This window comes from Macrotis lagotis, chromosome 1 (assembly GCF_037893015.1).
Source record: "Macrotis lagotis isolate mMagLag1 chromosome 1, bilby.v1.9.chrom.fasta, whole genome shotgun sequence".
Taxonomy (NCBI): domain Eukaryota; kingdom Metazoa; phylum Chordata; class Mammalia; order Peramelemorphia; family Peramelidae; genus Macrotis; species Macrotis lagotis.
In genome coordinates, this window is record NC_133658.1 from 865,387,912 (window position 1) to 865,405,529 (window position 17,618).

Here is a 17,618-nt window from a genome sequence, read left to right on the forward strand (position 1 = left end):
TGAATTCCATGTCACAATAAATTTCTTGAGGGCAGGGGCTATCTTACTTTTGTTTTTCTATCCCCAGCGATATGAATAATGTTTGGCACTCAGTCACCTAATCAGTGTTTCCTAATCAATCAATCAATTAATGTTTCCACCTAATCAATGTTTCCATTTCATTTTGCCCAAAGTCACTTGGATAGTAAGAGCTGCAATGCTAGGATTCACATTCAGGACCCTCTGCCTACTGTTTGAACAAGCACATGAAACATTAGTAAGAGATGCCATTATTAGAATGTTAGTCCTTAAATCATGTTGTGATGGAGCACTTCTAGAGATAGAAGAAAATCTAGAAACCTTCCAAGGAGGTGTCCCAGTCCTAAGGGTGGCAGGGGATTTTCCTTCTATCCATCTGCCTCTTTGCCTCTTCTACCCATTACTCTAGTTTGGCCCTCTGGAGCCCAGCAGCCTGGGTCTAATGCTTATTCCTAATGATAATCCTTAAAGTGCTTGAAATTAGCTTTTGAGACCCTCAGAAATTTTCCCTTCTCCAGATTTAACATTCTCAGCTCCTCCAATTGACTTTCATTAAATAAGCTCTTATTGAGTTACAAAGACTAGATAGAATAAGCCAAGACCTCAAGCCCTGTGTTCACTGAGCCATTGTGTTTGCCATTCTTTGGAGCTCTCAAGCTTATGGATGTCTTTTATAAAGTGGGATGGTTAGAACTGAAGATGGTGCCCCAGATAGGTGCTGACTAGGATGGGGCACAGCTGGGCTGTTACTTTCCTAGTTCTTTAATGCAGGCTGAGGGACTCTAAGCTTCTTTTTTTTTTTTTAGGTTTTTGCAAGGTAAATGGGGTTAAGTGGCTTGCCCAAGGCTACACAGCTAGGTAATTATTAAGTGTCTCTGAGACTGGATTTGAACCCAGGTACTCCTGACTCCAAGGCCAGTGCTTTATCCACTACGCCACCTAGCCTCCCCTGACTCTAAGCTTCTTTTGGCTGTCAGAGCACACTGTGGATTCTTACCTTGTTTTTTGTCCAAGTCCACTCTAACCTAGAGGTCTGTTTTAGATGTTGGTGCTGCGCTCTCACTATAACTTCCCATCTGGTATTTGTGAAGATGAACTCAAGTTCAATAGTGTCCTTCTTATTCTATCTTGGGATGTCTTAGGACAGATTCCTTCCAGCTCTGACATTCTTTGTTCTAAGACCCTTCCCAGCTCTGACAGTCAGAGTTCTAAGGGCCCTCCCAGCTGTGACATCCTGTGTTCTAAGGACCCTCCTAGCTGACATCCTGTGTTTTAAGACCCCTCCCAGCTCTGTCATCCTGTGTTCTAAGACCCCTCCCAGCTCTGACATCCTGGGTTCTAAGGTTCTCTCAGTTACATTTCTTGCTTCACAGTCTCTTTCAACTCTTAAGATTCCATATCCAGGATCTACTATCACTTCAGTAAATCCATGAACCTTCTATGAATCTATGAACCCCTGTAGTACAGATACAGCCCAAGTACAACCAGTCATTAGAAAATGTACAAAAAGTATTCATGGAATGACAGAATACCACACTTAGAAAGACCTTCAGAGTCCATCTTGACCATTCCCTTACCTGGAGCAGGATTTTTCCACTCTACATTTCTGACAATGCCATTTGTATAAGTACAAAATAGGGAAGATGTAGTTAGCCTTAATATTTGAATATTTCCAGTAATGAGGAGGAAGTCTCTACTTTATCAAAGCAGCTCATTTCATTTTGGGGGTAACTTTAAATGATTAGAAAGTCCTTCCTTATATGGAATGAGTCTTCCTTCACTTAGTCACTTTGTCCCTGTTCTATCTACTGGACCCAAATAAGAGTATGTCTGCTCCTTCTTCAATATCTTTTTTGTCATCTATGCTCTCCTTTAGTTTTCTCTCCTTCAGGCATTAGATTTCAATTCCTTAAATTGATCTTTCTGTAGCATGATGCCCTGGTTGTCCTCCTCTAGACAAGCCCATACTTATTGAAGGCCTGATTAAACTGTGGACCTTCTCAGGACCCAGTTCTCTAGATAATATTGTCTGACAAGGATAAAAGACAAATCCCTTTTCTGGATGCTATTATTAATTCAAGTTAAGATCACACTATTCATTTTACAGTTTGCCTTACTGTTTGATTCATGCTATTTAGAATCTGCTAAAAAAAAAAAACACCAAAAAACAACCTAGATCTTTTTTTCACCTGAACCCTGTCTAGCCCAGGAGTTCTTTACCTGGGGTTGGTAAAGTTGTCTAAAATATTTTAATAACTGAATCTCAAGATAATTGATTTCCATTGAAATTTTGATTTTATTTTATACACTAAAAACATTATCCTGAAAATGGTATCTAAGTTTTACTCTTTGTAAAATTATGAATTAATCATATCTTCCATATTTGGTACTTGTAAATTTCATTTTTGAGCCTAAATGTATTTGACACTTCTCCTTGTTCTATTTCATCTATTTTCAATTAAACCTTTTGTTTTGGCTTCTGGAGCTCAATTTAGGCCCCAATTCTGTCATCCCATCCTCTCATTTTCTCTCTCCCCCCAACCTACCCCGCCCCCAGCTTCGGGCCATCTGCAAGTCTGGTCATTCTTTTTGGGGAAGTTTGATGCATTTGTGATGTCAGTATTAACCCCTTGTCTGCTTCTACTAGAAGAGGTTTTGTTTTCTGTTGATGCTTTTAAGGCTTCACGGGGGCCCTTTTTGTCCAGTTTGCTAGTCAAGTGGCCTTTGCTGGTTTTCCTTAGAATTGAAAACCTTCTAGTATCTAGTATTGAGGCTTGGTAAGATGTTAACACCCTTTAGTGTCATTCAAAAAAACAGTCCCTGAAAGAACAGGGATTACCTGGTTTCAAAAGCCTCCTTTATGGTACTCCAGGAAGACCCTTGGGGATGGGGGCACAGCAGTGTATCTAGATTCAAAGAAAAAAACTACACCAAAGACTGCAGGAAATCCCTGTTCCTCTAATGAACTACCCAGAAGCCAAGCCGCATCATTATAAAAGATTAAAAAATCTACATGAATTCTAACAACTCGGATCCTAGCTGTGGTTTCCATGGAAATAGACTTCAGCTCAGGGAGGGGGGGAAAGGTGAAGGGAGTGGTATGTTTTAAAACAATCAGTGTTTTGAAAGATTTAGTTTTGGGGTTGTCACAACATTAATGCTAGGTAATGTGGGATTTTTTTGTGAAGCAATTTATTGTTTTTTAAAAAATATATACCCAAGGGGGTAGATCCCTTACTGCAAACCTCCCGTTCAGGTAACAAAAGCCTAGGATTTCATTTGAGGGTTAATCAGGTCCTTTTTTCTTTGGGATGTTTATCTCTCTCTCTCTCTCTCTCCCTGACATCCAAACTGTCACCTTTCAATGCTTTCCTTTCCTCCCAATTTGATTATGGCTTTTTCCATGGGCAGATGGGAATATCTATGACCATTGCCTGGTGGTAAAGTTTGATTTGGGAGGCGAAAGCCCTTTTTGGCTTCAGAAGCTGCCCTGGGACTAGTGGGCCACATTGTCATGGGAAAAGCAAGCAGATCGGCTGACAGTGGCTGGCCGTGGTCCCTGCATGGGTGGACCCCGTTCAACAGTGGATTGTTGCAAAAAATGCTTCAACAAGCATATTTCCCCACAGCAAGGACTCATTTCAGGCAACAGCGCCTACTGACTGTTCCCTTTGTCTCGGGAGTCTGTCCTTGGAACTGTGAGGTTTTAATTGTCCAGGGTGCTTCTTAATTGGCACTGCACCTCCCGGGTGATTACCTAGAGTGGGAATCTTTTCAGGAAGAGTTATTGTGTTTGTCTGGGGTTCCTGAACATGGTCCTGAGGTAGTGGTTTGATTTCTATGAATATATCAGACAGGCCACTTAGAGCTTCAGGGTGGGGTGGATAGTGGTCTCCCTGGGATCTGTTTGGTTCTGAGTTTTCTGCTCTGGTCTCTTTGCCATAGAATGATGGCCCCACCTGTGAGGATGCCCCAGGGTCAGTTCAATCTCCTGCTGTGATTAGAAGATCCTGGATCAATCCCAGGCAGGGAGACTGACCTTGTGATTTCTTTTGTTTTGATTCCTAAAAGAAGCTCAGTTCCGATCCCTCTAGCACATGTCCTCAGAACAAAAGCAACACATAGAAGTGGATATTGCAAGGGTTGTCTGGGGGCTATGTTTACTCCTTCTTTCCTAACATCAGGCAAATGACTTGGCAGAACAGATGGGGTCTCTCTATCCTAAAAGCCAAGAGAAAGGGACATTCTTAGCCCCAAAGGGGGATCAGATTCCTGAGGCACAACTGCTGCCCCTCTGCTTGTAGGACCTCATTTCCACAGTCTCACAACTAGGTACTGGGGGGGGGGGTGTAATCTGCAGATATAAGAGAATCCAGAAAAGGAAAGGTCTGCCCAGGCCTAGCAGCCCACTCATGGGGCCAAGAGGACTTGAAGATCTGAAGGCATAATACTCATGATCCTGGCTTGCTGGGGGAAGAGTCAGGACCTATCAACATTCGCTGCTATCACAAGCTTGTGGGGGTATACTGTGTATGGTAACAGTAGGCTGCTGAAGGGTGAGAAGGCTGACCAGCAGCACATTCTGTCCTAAGGGTTTAGATGTCCAGACAGCCTCATTTTGAAGGGATCATAGAATTAGAGCTGGAAGGAACCTCAGAGATAATCTATTCAAAGCCTTCATTTGTCCAGTGGGCCCTACCTCATCATCCCTTTCCCCTTCAGATAAGGAAACTGAGGCTCAGAGAGGTTAAGTAATTTGCTTAAAGACACAGCAGAGTTAGCGACAGAGTTACAATTAGAATTTAGGTCTTCTGACTTCATATTCAGGGTTCTCTCTGTGCATCACCTGAGGAAGGGCTTAAGGGAACATTCCATATCACTGAGAACTGACCAAAGAGCTTCAGTCCTAATCTGCGGCCATGATAATTACAACATTGTTCCTTTCCTCTTGGGAGTCAAAAACTGCTCCCAGTTCCAGTCTCACACCAGAACCCAATCCCATCCAGGTGGTGGGACTATATTTCCTGAGATCTAGGATGGGGGGTGGGGGGGAGAAAAGGAAGAGGAAAGTTGGATAAGGAAGGGGAGAAAAAAGAGGGTAGAGAGGGAGAAGAGGGGAGGAGGAGGAGGAGGAGGCATGGAAGAATGTAAAGGGAGAGGATAATGAGGCATGGAAGAAGGAAAGTTACATGAGGGAATAAAAAGAAGGATGAAAAGGTTAACAAAGAGATGGAGTAGGGAAGAGAGGGATGGAGGGATAGGTAAAAACAGGTGGGGACAGTCAAAGGGGGAAAAACCAAAAGGAAGGGTGGAAGGGAAGAAGAGACAAAAGGATGAAAGAATAGAAGGAAAAAAATGAAAAGGGCTGGGGAGGAATGAAGGATATAAGAAGGGAAAGACAGAGAGGCAAACGAAAGGAAGATGGAGTTAAAAAAAGATGGGAGGATGCAAAGGAAGAGAAGGAAGGATGAAAGAGGAGAATGAAAAGAAGAACAGGGAGGAAAAGGGAGAGATGGAATGTTAATGGATGGGCAGGAAAAGGAAGAATAGGGTAGGGATGGAGTTTGGGGAAAATGCGGGGGAAAGGATAGAAGGAGGGAATGAAAAGAGGGGGCAGGTAGTTAAGGGAGAAGGAAAGGGAAGGAAGGGGTTGAGTTAAGAAAGGAAAGGAGGAATGAAAAGAAATGTGAAGAAGGTAAAGGATGATTGGAGGGGGAGAATGAAAAGGGAAGGGAAGGTGGGGGCTGAGTTGGAGCAAGGGATGGTAAGGGAAGGATGGAAGGAAGAATGAAAAGGGCTGGGAAGGGAAGGATGGAAGGAGGAATGAAAAGGGCTGGGAAGGGAAGGATGGAAGGAGGAATGAAAAGGGATGGGAAGGGAAGGATGGAAGGAAGAATGAAAAGGGTTGGGAAGCCAGAATGAAAAAGGCTGGGAAGGAGGAAATGAAAAGGGTTGGGAAGGCCGAATGAAAGGGACTGGAAAGCCAGAATGAAAAGGGCTGGGAAGGGAAGGATGGAAGGAAGAATGAAAAGAGCTGGGAAGGGAAGGATGGAAGGAAGGATGAAAAGGGCTGGGAAGGGAAGTTTGGAAGGAAGAATGAAAAGGGCTGGGAAGGGAAGGATGGAAGGAAGAATGAAAAGGGCTGGGAAGGGAAGGATGGAAGGAAGAATGAAAAGGGCTGGGAAGGTAAAGATGAAGGAGGAATGAAAAGGGCTGGGAAGGAAGAATGAAAAGGGCTGGGAAGGGAAGGATGGAAGGAGGAATGAAAAGGGCTGGGAAGGGAAGGGAAGGGTGGAAGGAAGGAAGGATGAAGAGGGGAGGGGGCCCCGAGTTGGAGAAAGGGAGGGAAGGCTGGAGTGGGGAGAATAAAGGGATGGCCAGGGTAAGGGAGAGATGGAGGGGAGAATGAAAGAAGGGCGGGGAGGAGGGAGGGAAAGGGCGGGGGGCGAGGAGGGAGGACAGGGCGGGGAGGGGAGGGGGCCGGCACGTGCCGCTGCGCTCAGCCAATGCGGAGCCCCGCGGGGCGGTCACGTGCCGCTGTTTGGCGCTTTTGTGCGCGCCCCGGTCTGTTGGTGCTCGGAGTGTGGCCGGGCGGCTCGGAGCGAGCAGGTGGGTGCGGGGCCGGGCGCCGAGGCGGCGGCGGCGGGCGGCGGAGCCGGGGCGGGCGGCGGCCGAGGCCGGGCCGGAGAGCGGCCCCGCCGGCTGCAGCGGGCCGGGGCGGGCCGGGCCCCGACGGGCGCCGCTCTGTGCGGGGCGCGGGGCGCGGGGCGCGGGGCGGAGCCCCTCGGCGGGGCTCGGCGGGGCCGGGGCTCGGGAGGCGGCGGCTGCAGCCGCGGCTTGGGCGGGGCCCCGGCCCGGCGGGGGGCGCGGAAGCGGGCCGGAGCAGACAATAGGGGGCGGGGACCCTCCTCCGGGCGGGCGCGGCCCCCACTGTCCGGGGCGCCGACCCCGGCCGGACCCGAGCCCGCCCGTGACTGACGGGCCGCCCGGCCTTTGTGCGGGCGCCCCCGGGGCCGCGCCCACCCTCGAGGGCTGCGACCCCCACTCCCCCGAGACGGGGCGTTGACGGACAGCCCGCGGGGGGAGGGGGCTCCACCCCGCCGATGCGGGGCGCCCGGGTGGGGGATTTGGCGGGAGTGGGGAAAAGGGGGGGGAGCCCGAGGAGGGCGGAGTTCCCCGGATGGGACCGTTAGCTCCGCCCACCGCCCCCTCCTTTATCTTGAAGCTCCAGAGCGCGCGCGCGCACCCGCACCCCCCCCCCCACGAGGAGCGTTCGGGGAGATTTCGAAAAGGCGCGGGGAGGGAAAGGGGCGGGGCCGCGGGGGCGGGGCGCCCGGCGCTCCAGGATTGGGCGAACTCGGCCTCCCGGGGCCGGGGCCACGCCCCTCCCGGGCAGGTGGCCGGCCCGCTGTCGGGCCCGGAGCCCCCGCGACCCCGGGGCCGGCCCCGGCCGCGCCGTAGCCCCCGCCTGCTGTCGCGCCCAGAAACAATAGCGGCGGGTCCTCGGGGGTAGCCGTCAGCTGAGAGCGCAGCGGAGCCCTCCGACACAATAGACGATTGTCCGTGCGGTGCCGGGCCCTCCTTGTAACAATGCCTCCCAAGGTCGGCTCCCCCCACCCCAGAGAGAGGCATTTTTCTTCATTCCCCAACGTATTCGTGCATCGTGATTTTTTTTTTTACTCTGTTCTCATTAGAAAATTTTTTTTAAGTTTTTTTTTCCCCCCACTTTGAGTGGCTCCAGTTCAGCATTTCAGTGATCTTCTTGTAGCTACATTTCATTGTGTTAGCAGTACGATATTTCTGGCCAGAAAATGCAGTTTATGCCATCATCATTTGGTCTTGCAGTATGTTATAGACTGACCATCTGACTTCGTGGCCAAATATACTTTGTTTTAATTGTTAGAGCAGTAGCCCCTTTCTCCCTTCCAGACGCCCTAATAATGTCTGCCGAGCTCTCTTGAAATTGAAATGCATGGGGCTTGATTTTTATATTTAAAAAAATTTTTTACAGGGTTTTCTCCACCGTGTGGATTGTCTAGAGTACACTGCCAGTCTCTTGTCTTCTATTCACCATGGCATCTTCTGGTATGTAATAATAAACTTAGAGAAATTGAAGGAAATGAGCGCAAAATTTTTAAACAATGAAATAGCTGGGGTCCAAATTAAGCACTACAGCGGTTAGTAGTAGAAGCCTGGTCTAACCATATGTATTTGCCTTTGTTTGGGTAGGGGGAGGAGTTTAAACGGAAAGAAATGACAGGCTAACACTTGAATGGTCTAAGAGCTATAATTCACCTACGTTGTTATTAAGATCCTGCAAGGAGGGCTTTGGACTGCTACAAAACATCTTGTTAATTAAAATAACTGAACAATCACTAACGATTTGACCACAAGGATTAATCTCAAAATATAGAACCCACTGAATTCTGGAGGGAAAGAATGAAAGGGGGATTGGATTTCAGTGAAATGCAAAAATGTTTTGTGGTTAAATGTTTAGATAATTCTTTATTGCCTGATAAGAAAGAGTAGAATGTATTTGCTCAATCATCATTTAGTATCTAAATTGTTCAGGGTTTTAGAGGTTCATAATTAGAACATTGGCAGCTTTTCCCAAATACTCTAGAAACATGATCATCATCCTGTATCTAGATATCCAGGTGAAAGAACTAGAGAAGCGTGCCTCAGGACAGGCATTTGAGCTGATACTTAGTCCTCGTTCAAAAGAAGCAGTCCCAGAATTCCCCCTTTCCCCTCCAAAGAAGAAGGATCTTTCCCTGGAAGAAATTCAGAAGAAACTAGAAGCTGCAGAAGAAAGACGCAAGGTAAATATTGTTATTCTTTATATCGGACACATCAAATCCACTTTGAGCCCTAATTAAATGACTTCAAAAATTCTCTTACATTAATTGGTAAGGTGCCAGTTTCTTCCATTGTTTCAGCAGCTCTTTTAGGGGAAAGATAAGCACCTATTTTGAAAGTTTCAATAATTCAAAAAAGCTGTCATTTAACCAAGTGATATCTGATGTACTTTAAGTAGTATTTATACTTTGAATATTCATTTTCCCACTAATCTATAACAGCTAAGTATCAGAGTGGATAGAGTTTTGGTCTGGAATCAGGAAGACCTAAGTTCAGATTCAGCCTCATACCCTTACTAGTTGTATGACCCTGTGCAAGTCATTTAACTCTATTTATCTCAGTTTCATCATCTGTAAAAATGAGCTGGAGAAGTTAATGGCAGCCACTCTAGTATTTTTGTCAAGAAAACCCTAGATGAAGTCATGAAGAGTTGGACACAACTGAAATGACTGAACAACGACCACAAAAATTTCCAGTAGTCAAGTATTTACATTGATCTATTCATAATCTTTTTCTTTGTGACCATCAATCTACAAGTAACAATTGTTATATATACTCTGTGGCCACAGAATAATGTAAAACTGGTGCTTGGAAAGATCAGACCTGTGATACTGACTTGTTCTCTTTTGAAACAGAGAAACTGAGTTAAGGGAGTTACAAGGTCATCTATTATTTGGTCAAGTCACAGAGTGAAGGTGTACCGTACGGCTTTCAGTTTTTCACAAACATCTGGGTACATTAATTTGATTTGTACAACCAACCAGGAGATATATTCCTTGTGCAAGTATATGACCCTCATTTTCCAGAAGAGGAAAAATTTCAGCAAATTAAACTGACTTGTCTAAGATCATACATCAAGTTAATAGCAGAACTGAAGCTGAAACCTAGGACCCCTAACTAGTAGGCCACAACTCTTTGTCCTGTGCCACTTACCAAGCATTATAGAACACCTGTATTAGGATTCTGGTTTAGAATGAGATACCTGACTCCTCCTTTGTGGCCCTGTCAAGGTAGATCAAACTTGTACTAAGCACAGTGATATTTTGAGAGTTGTAATTTGACTCATAGTATAAATGGATCATTGTAATAATGAGTTATTATAATGCAGTTCTTCTGTGATAGAGCTGGATGAGTGCCTGCTATCTACTAGAAAGACAACTGTAGTATAGTAAAAAGAGGACAGAATTAGAGTTAGCATTTTCAAATCTGAGTCAACTGCTCAGAATCAGTTTCAGAGCTGGTAGGGGCCTTTAAAAATCAGGTCCAACCTTCTCATTTTCCAGCTGAGGAAATGAAGTCCAGAGAGGTTAAGTGTCTTCCCTAAGGTTATAATGGTGACTTTTAATGACCTAAAGGTTACAGGATCAAATGTATGAAACTATACCTACATATCTATATGTATATAGATAGATAGAATGCTTTCAGAATCTCTAAGCCTAAGTAGATTTAAGTTTGTAGTAGTCATAAAAATGTAGTATTGGGGTGGCTAGGTGGCGTAGTGGATAAAGCACTGGCCTTGAAGTCAGGAGTACCTGGGTTCAAATCCAGTCTCAGACACTTAATAATTACCTAGCTGTGTGGCCTTGGGCAAGCCACTTAACCCCATTTGCCTTGCAAAAAAAAAAAATGTAGTATTGCTGAATTGGTATAAGAAACTGATTTTGAGACTACGGATAATCTTAACCTAATGGAGGTTCTAAGGTTGGGAATGGACTAGGAGTGAATAGCTGAATAATGTTTCTCTTAGAGCAGTGCAGAATAGAAACCCTCTGGCCATTTACCCAAACTGAAGACTGCTGTCAGCAAGCCCACTCTTCTGCAGTATTTGATATTGATGTCAAATTCAAGAGCCTTTAGCAATAAAACTCAATATCCTGTTTCACCTTTAGAAAAAATACAAAACTGCATTAGTTTTTATTTTTATAGTACTTGATTCTAGAATGCTTTTTTTTAAAATGGGATCATTCAACTGAGAATTACAGTGTGTTATTTACAAGACTTAGTTCAGAAACTGCCTGTGGTGATTTTTTGGTTGTTAACTGATATATAGATAGGTATCTTATTGAGCAATACAAATAATTTACATCTTTAAAAAAAAATGAGATCATAGGTTTAGGACTGGAACTTTAGAGATCCAGTCTCCCATTTTTCTCATTTGATTGTCATACCTTTTGAGATAAGACTTTCAAGAATTATCTTCATTAAGAGATGAAAAAGAATCTCAAGGAGGTGAAAAGACTCTTGGTGAAATGGGTCACCTAGCCAAAGCTGTATCTTAAACCTGGATTTTCATTACACTGCCTTCAGTCTAGAGGTATATCACCATTCCTTTAAGGAATCATTTGACAAAAGCACTTGTGATGAAATACAGGCAATTTTTTGATATGAATATTGACTATTCCCTCCCTTCCCTGCCATAATCCTGCCCCTCCTACTTGTAAATCTGATATCTAAAAGTATGACCACAGAGATTTTACCTCATTCTTCAGTAAGAGTAAGCCAGTGACTTAAGAAGTGTTGATAAGAACCTTCCCTCTACCTTTTTGCAAACACTTCTGTTTCTTTTAACTATCTTGCCCAACCCATTTCAGAGTTCATGGTCTGTGGACCTTATTTTCTTTTAGTCTCATGAAGCTGAAGTCTTGAAACAGCTAGCTGAGAAGCGGGAGCATGAAAAGGAGGTGCTTCAGAAAGCAATTGAAGAAAACAACAACTTCAGTAAAATGGCGGAAGAAAAACTGACCCACAAAATGGAAGCTAACAAAGAGAACCGAGAGGCACAAATGGCTGCTAAGCTGGAGCGCTTGCGGGAGAAGGTAAGTCTGGGACCTGAAACTATTTTGAGGTGTTACTATGACTTGAGTTAATTTTCAGAAACTGTATATGCACTGGGATGATTGGATTTTACCATGACCATATGTAAGTTGTGGGGTTCATCTAAGGAAGTGGCCTCTGCAAAGCTTTTCATTTTGTTTTAGTTTAAAAAACAGAAAGAGTCTGTCACTTGCCGTATATGATCACACACTGGAGGGAGGAGGTTCAAGTGTTAGAAGGCATTCATGAGAATGATCTGGGGTTTAAAGATCTTGTCTGTCCTGGCTGGTGGGTATGGGGTGTCCCAGTCTACCAGCGGCCCTTTCATGGGCCATGTTTGCGTGTGTGTGTGTGTGTGTGCTCTGCCTTGTTTTCTCCAGGATAAGCACATGGAGGAGGTGAGGAAGAACAGAGAGTCCAAAGACCCTGCTGATGAGAATGGAGCTGACTAGCTGGCCAAGAGCTGGCTTCTCCCCCTCCCGAGCATCCAAAGACTGACTGGCCAGTGTCGCTTTTATTTGATTCCTCCTGACAAATATTCTAGAAACTGATGTAGAGCTTCAGAGGTAGATCCGAACCATACAGATGTTGTTTTGGGGGCAAAGGGGGAGAAACTACAAGTGTTTTGCTCTTTTTCTAAAGTGTTGAAGTCTTTCTAACGTAGCTATTTTTCTTGTTGCATCTTTTCTATTCCAGTATGCTCGGTGCTGGGTTAATGGCTAGTACTGTATTGGCTCTGTGAAAACATGTTTGTGAAAGGAATCTGTAGTACGCTTCTTTCCAGCTGTTAGATGCTGAATATATCTGTCTGTTCACTTTTGAAACCTGCCCTTTGTCCCGGTCTTTCCAGATACTACTGTACTTGAATGGTTAATAAAACTGCACAGTGCTGTTATGGCTGTGAGTTCTTTCTAGCCAGCTTCTCCCCACTTTAGCCGAATGCCCAGTTTAGATTGGGCATTCTAGAGTTGCCCTGGGTTGGTAGAATGACTTAGCATGACCTGCACACTTTGAACTCTGTGCCCCTTTTCCTTCAGCCTTTATTCTGGAGTTGTCCATCTTCTACAATAATAGCTTTGTTTTGACGCCTCGGCCCAGATCAGCTGTTACTAGTCTTTCGGATGTTTATTCACACACAATCATTTTCTGTTTCTTTGTCCTTATTTAATTTAGATGGAAATCACTATTGGTACTATAACATTGGGAGGTCTGACCATAGTAGAGCAAGGGTATGATCATTTATTATTTACCAGCTGAGGCTGCTCCCTTGATGGAGGCACTTTGTCACTTCATCTCTCTGGGCCTCAGTAACTCACTCAGCTCTCCATCTTATGACCTTTTCTGCCATTTGGTATACCAAAAGAAAAAGAAATATTAGTAGAACCCTATTCTATTGTGCCTTTGAGATTCTGTATCTGAATCTCATGCAAGATTAATCAAGGAAGGAAAATTCCCTTTTTTTATACTTATACAGAGCTATCTTTGTCCTTTTAATCCAACCCAACCCATATCCCCAAAAAAGAATACTTTCTCAAGACTATTCTCTCAAAATAGTTATCCAACCTTTGCTTGAAGACCTCTTGGGAGAGTCTCCCAAGGTACTGACTTAAGTGAATAGGCTGGACAGTGATTTGCTGTTTGGACCCCTAAAGCAAGGGTTCGTAGCCTTTTTTTTGTCATGGACCCCCCCCCCTTTGCAGTCTGAAGAAGCTTATGGAGCACTATAATGCATAAAATGAAACACATAGGATTCCAAAGAAACCAATCATAAATTGAAATAACAGTTACCAAAATATTTTTTTTTAAATTAATGGAGCTCTGCTTTAGAGATTTTGTAGCCTCTGCCATAGAGGCTATAAAACACAATTACCAGAAGCAGCATATCTCAGTTAAGAGAAATTCTGGTAAATGAGCTTTGATTACAATAAAACTGTCTCTACTCAGAGCTGAGGTCTTTGTGCATAAAAGTGTTGGAATGTTTGGAAACCAAGAATCCCTCCTAAAAACAAATTTGTAGGAATAAAGGTGAAGATCTTATTAAAGATCTTGATATTTCAAATGCAGAGGTTAATGGAACTGTAGAAAATTTATCTGGCATTTTATTTTTGGTTTTACTTGATCTGTATATGATCATAAAATATGGTTAATAAGATTTCATATTTATGTTTAAGTCATAATGAACAATTAAATTTAAATAAAGTTTGAGGGCAGAGATATAATTAAGGATGGAGGACCCCAGGCCTGGGAGTTAGGACTCAGCCACCAATTAGTTTGTGATCCTGAGTGTCCCTGTACCTTTCTGATTCCTCATTTTGTAAGGTGAGACAGATTAGAGGAATGATTTAAAGGTCCCACCCAGATTTAGAATTTTAAGATCTGTATGTAGCAGATGCCTCAAACATGAGGAAAAGTCTAGAGGAAACAATACGTGCACAAACTTTAGAATCCTGGCAGGACAGGAAGCAAGTTAAAAAGCAGTAGAACCAGGGAAGGCTTCTGAGGGTTTCAGGAGATGGGATGAATTGCAAGCCAGAAAGAAGAATGACAAGTAGAGCAAGGCAGAGGTCACACTTAGAACCTGGGAGAGAAAGGACTGATAGTGCCTGGAAAGGGACAAAATTGGGGAGCAGAGTGAGCTCTAAACCATCTGATCAGGGAACAATCTCAATAATAACAAATTCAGCAACTCTTATCAAGCACAGGCTTTGGGCACACCATTGTATTGTACTGGGGCAAAAAAAAAAAAACAGAAGAAATAAACCCAGGCTCTTGCCTTGGAGTAGACAGAGGGTGGAAGGGAGAAAATTACCTCCCCCTTACACATGGAGGAACCAGAGAGAAACATAAATAACATGTCAGGGCAAGCAAAGTTTGTCAGGGAAAGTTTAGCATTTTTAGAATTTAGAGCCAGGAGGGACTTTGAGAAATCCAAAATCATCATTATATAAGAAAACTGAAGCCCAGAGAAGGGAGGAAATTGACCACAATGACATTGTAAGGAGAAAAATCCAGATTTGAACCTAACTTCTTCTGAAATCAAGTCCAAGGACTCCTCCCATTAAACCACTTTGTCTTCTTGAATGAATCTCTGTATTAGCCTAATGATGTTTATTGTCCCCTTTTGATTGGTTTGGGTTTAATAGTTCAAAGTGATTTAACCACAGATTAGATATATTTGGGCAGAAAAATAGGGTGATCAACAGCTGGCTAGATGAGAAGAGTCTAGAGAAGCTGGAGGAAGCGCTAGGTGGCGTAGCGGATAGAGCACAGGCCCTGGAGTCAGGAGTACATGAGTTCAAATCCAACCTCAGACACTTAATAATTACCTAGCTGTGTGGCCTTGGGCAAGCCACTTAACCCCATTGCCTTGCAAAAAAAAAGAAAAAGAGCAAGAAATCATTTTGTGCCCTGGTAGGACTTTATTCTCCTAAGAGCCTGTGGACATGGTCCCTCACCATCCAGTTGGGGAATGAGAAGAGACAACTAGAATTCTTCTGGATTTATGGAACTTTTCTCCCAGCCCTGTGAAGGAGAGTAGTGTAAGTATTGTTGATAGCCAAGAAAACTGACTCAGAAGTAGAGCACTGGAATTGTGATCTCAGGATTCTAAGTCCAGAACCTGGATGATTTTTTTTTTCTTTGTGTATATTGGGGATCTGTGCCTAGAACAACATTTCCTGAGGCTTAATCTACACAGCAACATTTTACCAGTTTCTTCCTATTTGGCTGAGATTATGAGATCTTATAGAGGGAATTTATTTAGCAGAGTATCTTGTCCATGTTCTGGCCTTCTGAGTTCACCGAGGGAGGAGGATAGTCCCTCTACCGATGCAGATTAATTGTGCTTCATTCCCTGGGAATGAAAGTTGCCTGGGACACTGAAAAGGGCTCACAGCTAGTATGTATCCAATGGGACTCAAACACAAATCTTAACTCAGGCCTTTTCTTGATCCAGTGTATCTGTATCTCTCATACATAATAGGCATTTAATAAATGTTAAATTAATTTAGTTGAACTTATACAGAAGTAACATGTTGCCTTATGCTGAAGTGCCAGATGACTTATACAGATAGTGCCATAAGAAGCTATCAGGGGAGAGAATGTTCACCAGTCAGGGAAGGCTTCCTGGAAAAGAGGAATTTTCTATGTCTTCTTTTTCCCACCAAGGACCCTGTCTCACTGCCTCTTTGATAATCCCTCATGGGGTCTGAACACAAAAACCCTTAGCAAATACTTGGTGAGTAAACTGATAATAAGTCCAGGCAATATCTTTTTGGCTGCCTCCATGGATATTTATACTTTGCCTATCAGGTGACTGACTTTCACATGATGCTTCTGGAGTGATTGAAGATTTTCATGTGTCTTCACATTCTTCCTCCAGATATTCCTGGGAAGGAGGGAAGAAAATGAGAGTATCATTCCCATTTTACAGATGAGGAAGCTGAGTCTCAGATCCCATGGGTGGTCAGCTCAGGTCTACTGACTTTTGGGAGACCCAGAATCCAATCTAGGACAACCCCTTTGTGTTATTGATTCATTCCTCTGCTAAGAGTCTTCTGGGAACTACTCCCAGAGGAAAATCAGAATGATTGGATTTTTTTTTTTCATTTTGACTCAGAATTTAAACTGAAATCATATGTAGAGAGGATCCAGATGTTGATGGAAAGACCTTTGGAAGAAAGTAGATCCTGTTATCACAGGAAGGGTTTTGCTACTCATAATTTTGAAATAATTTGAGTTTCCTTTATCCATTTAGATTTAGAGCCAAAAGAGACCTTAGAGGCCATTAAATCCAACTCCCTGTATTTTAAAGATGAGGAAATTGAGGCTTAGGTTACAATAGTATATTTGAGGTTACATTTGAACTTTGGTTTTTCTATTTCCAGTTCTACTGCACCACAGTGGTCAAAAGATCTGAATTTGAATCCTACACTTGTGTTGCTTTGGACCACTTCTTCTCATCTAAAATAAAGGGACTCCAGCAAAAGAGAAATTGTAAGGTTCTTTTCGGCCCCAAATAAGGAAATAATTGTATGCATGGATGTATGATAAGGTGTTAGTGAGAAGCTGGCCACCAGGGGGCGCAGAAACACTCCCAGTTAAAAAACTAAGGTCCTACTCGCCCTCATTTCTTGTGATTTAAACCTTTCATCTGTTCTTTGTTTGGGGGAAGATCCTGAGAGCAAGGAGAAATATGTTTTGGTTGGGCAAGTCAGACATTATGTTTGAAGTTTGTCTCATGTCAGGATGGAGGAAGCCCAGGTTGATTGTTTTTAAGCATGAATTGTTCATCTTTTTCTATGATGTAGTGGAAAAATCAGTGGACTTGGAGTCCTGGGTTCAAAAACCTGGCTGTGGCACTGGCTTTGTAATCACAGGGACCTGGCAAGGTCTGCAGATGAACAGACTCCCTGCCAAGTACAAAGTCAGTTTCTGATGTTCAGTCAGGCCTCAATCCTGGGGCCGTTGAGCTGCTCACATCAGGATACCTACCCTAGAGATTTTGTTGGAACTGAGGCAAAAGCAGGATTTTTTGCCAAGAGAATAACTCTTGAGGGACACTCAGAGCTGATGCTTCACCCTCTTGATGGACCTGGCAGTCCCCCCTTCAGGAATTTATCCGAGCCTAATTGTTGCTGAGGTCATGAGATAGAGGTGAGGAAGGAGGGGAGGGTCAGATGCCACTGCATGGGTGGCACCTGATGCTCAGGTTAGAAACTACTAACCAAACCTGTTGGATAGGCCTGGACATGTTGGGCTTTTATCAGCCAGGCATAGGGAGGGAAAAGAGGGAGGAATGTAGAATAGAACATGTTGCCTTCCAAAAGGCGTGGGAAGTCTTGTGCAAAGTCTCCAGCCATGTGCCCCCTATCTTCCCAGGCTTGAGTTGGGAAACAATTGAATTGGACTGTAATCTAAAATGTCTT

General features: G+C 43.8%; 1 protein-coding gene across 4 annotated transcripts; it reads left to right on the forward strand.

The window, feature by feature from the left end:
* The first annotated feature begins 6,541 nt into the window (after positions 1-6,541).
* STMN1 (stathmin 1) lies at positions 6,542-16,552 on the forward strand. 4 transcript variants are annotated; one of them, XR_012474548.1, is made up of 6 exons: positions 6,542-6,627; positions 8,030-8,103; positions 8,668-8,840; positions 11,502-11,693; positions 12,072-12,257; positions 15,107-16,552. XR_012474548.1 is itself a non-coding variant. In XM_074218060.1 (5 exons), exons 2-5 carry the CDS (start codon positions 8,091-8,093, stop codon positions 12,141-12,143), a joined length of 450 nt encoding a protein of 149 aa, XP_074074161.1. In that variant the 5' UTR covers positions 6,542-6,627; positions 8,030-8,090; the 3' UTR covers positions 12,144-12,586. The 4 variants fall into 4 exon arrangements, 2 of the variants coding, with proteins under 2 accessions (XP_074074161.1, XP_074074162.1); XR_012474547.1 differs by lacking the exon at positions 15,107-16,552 and adding an exon at positions 12,388-12,586; XM_074218060.1 differs by lacking the exon at positions 15,107-16,552 and having other exon boundaries at positions 12,072-12,586.
* The last annotated feature ends 1,066 nt before the right edge of the window (positions 16,553-17,618 follow it).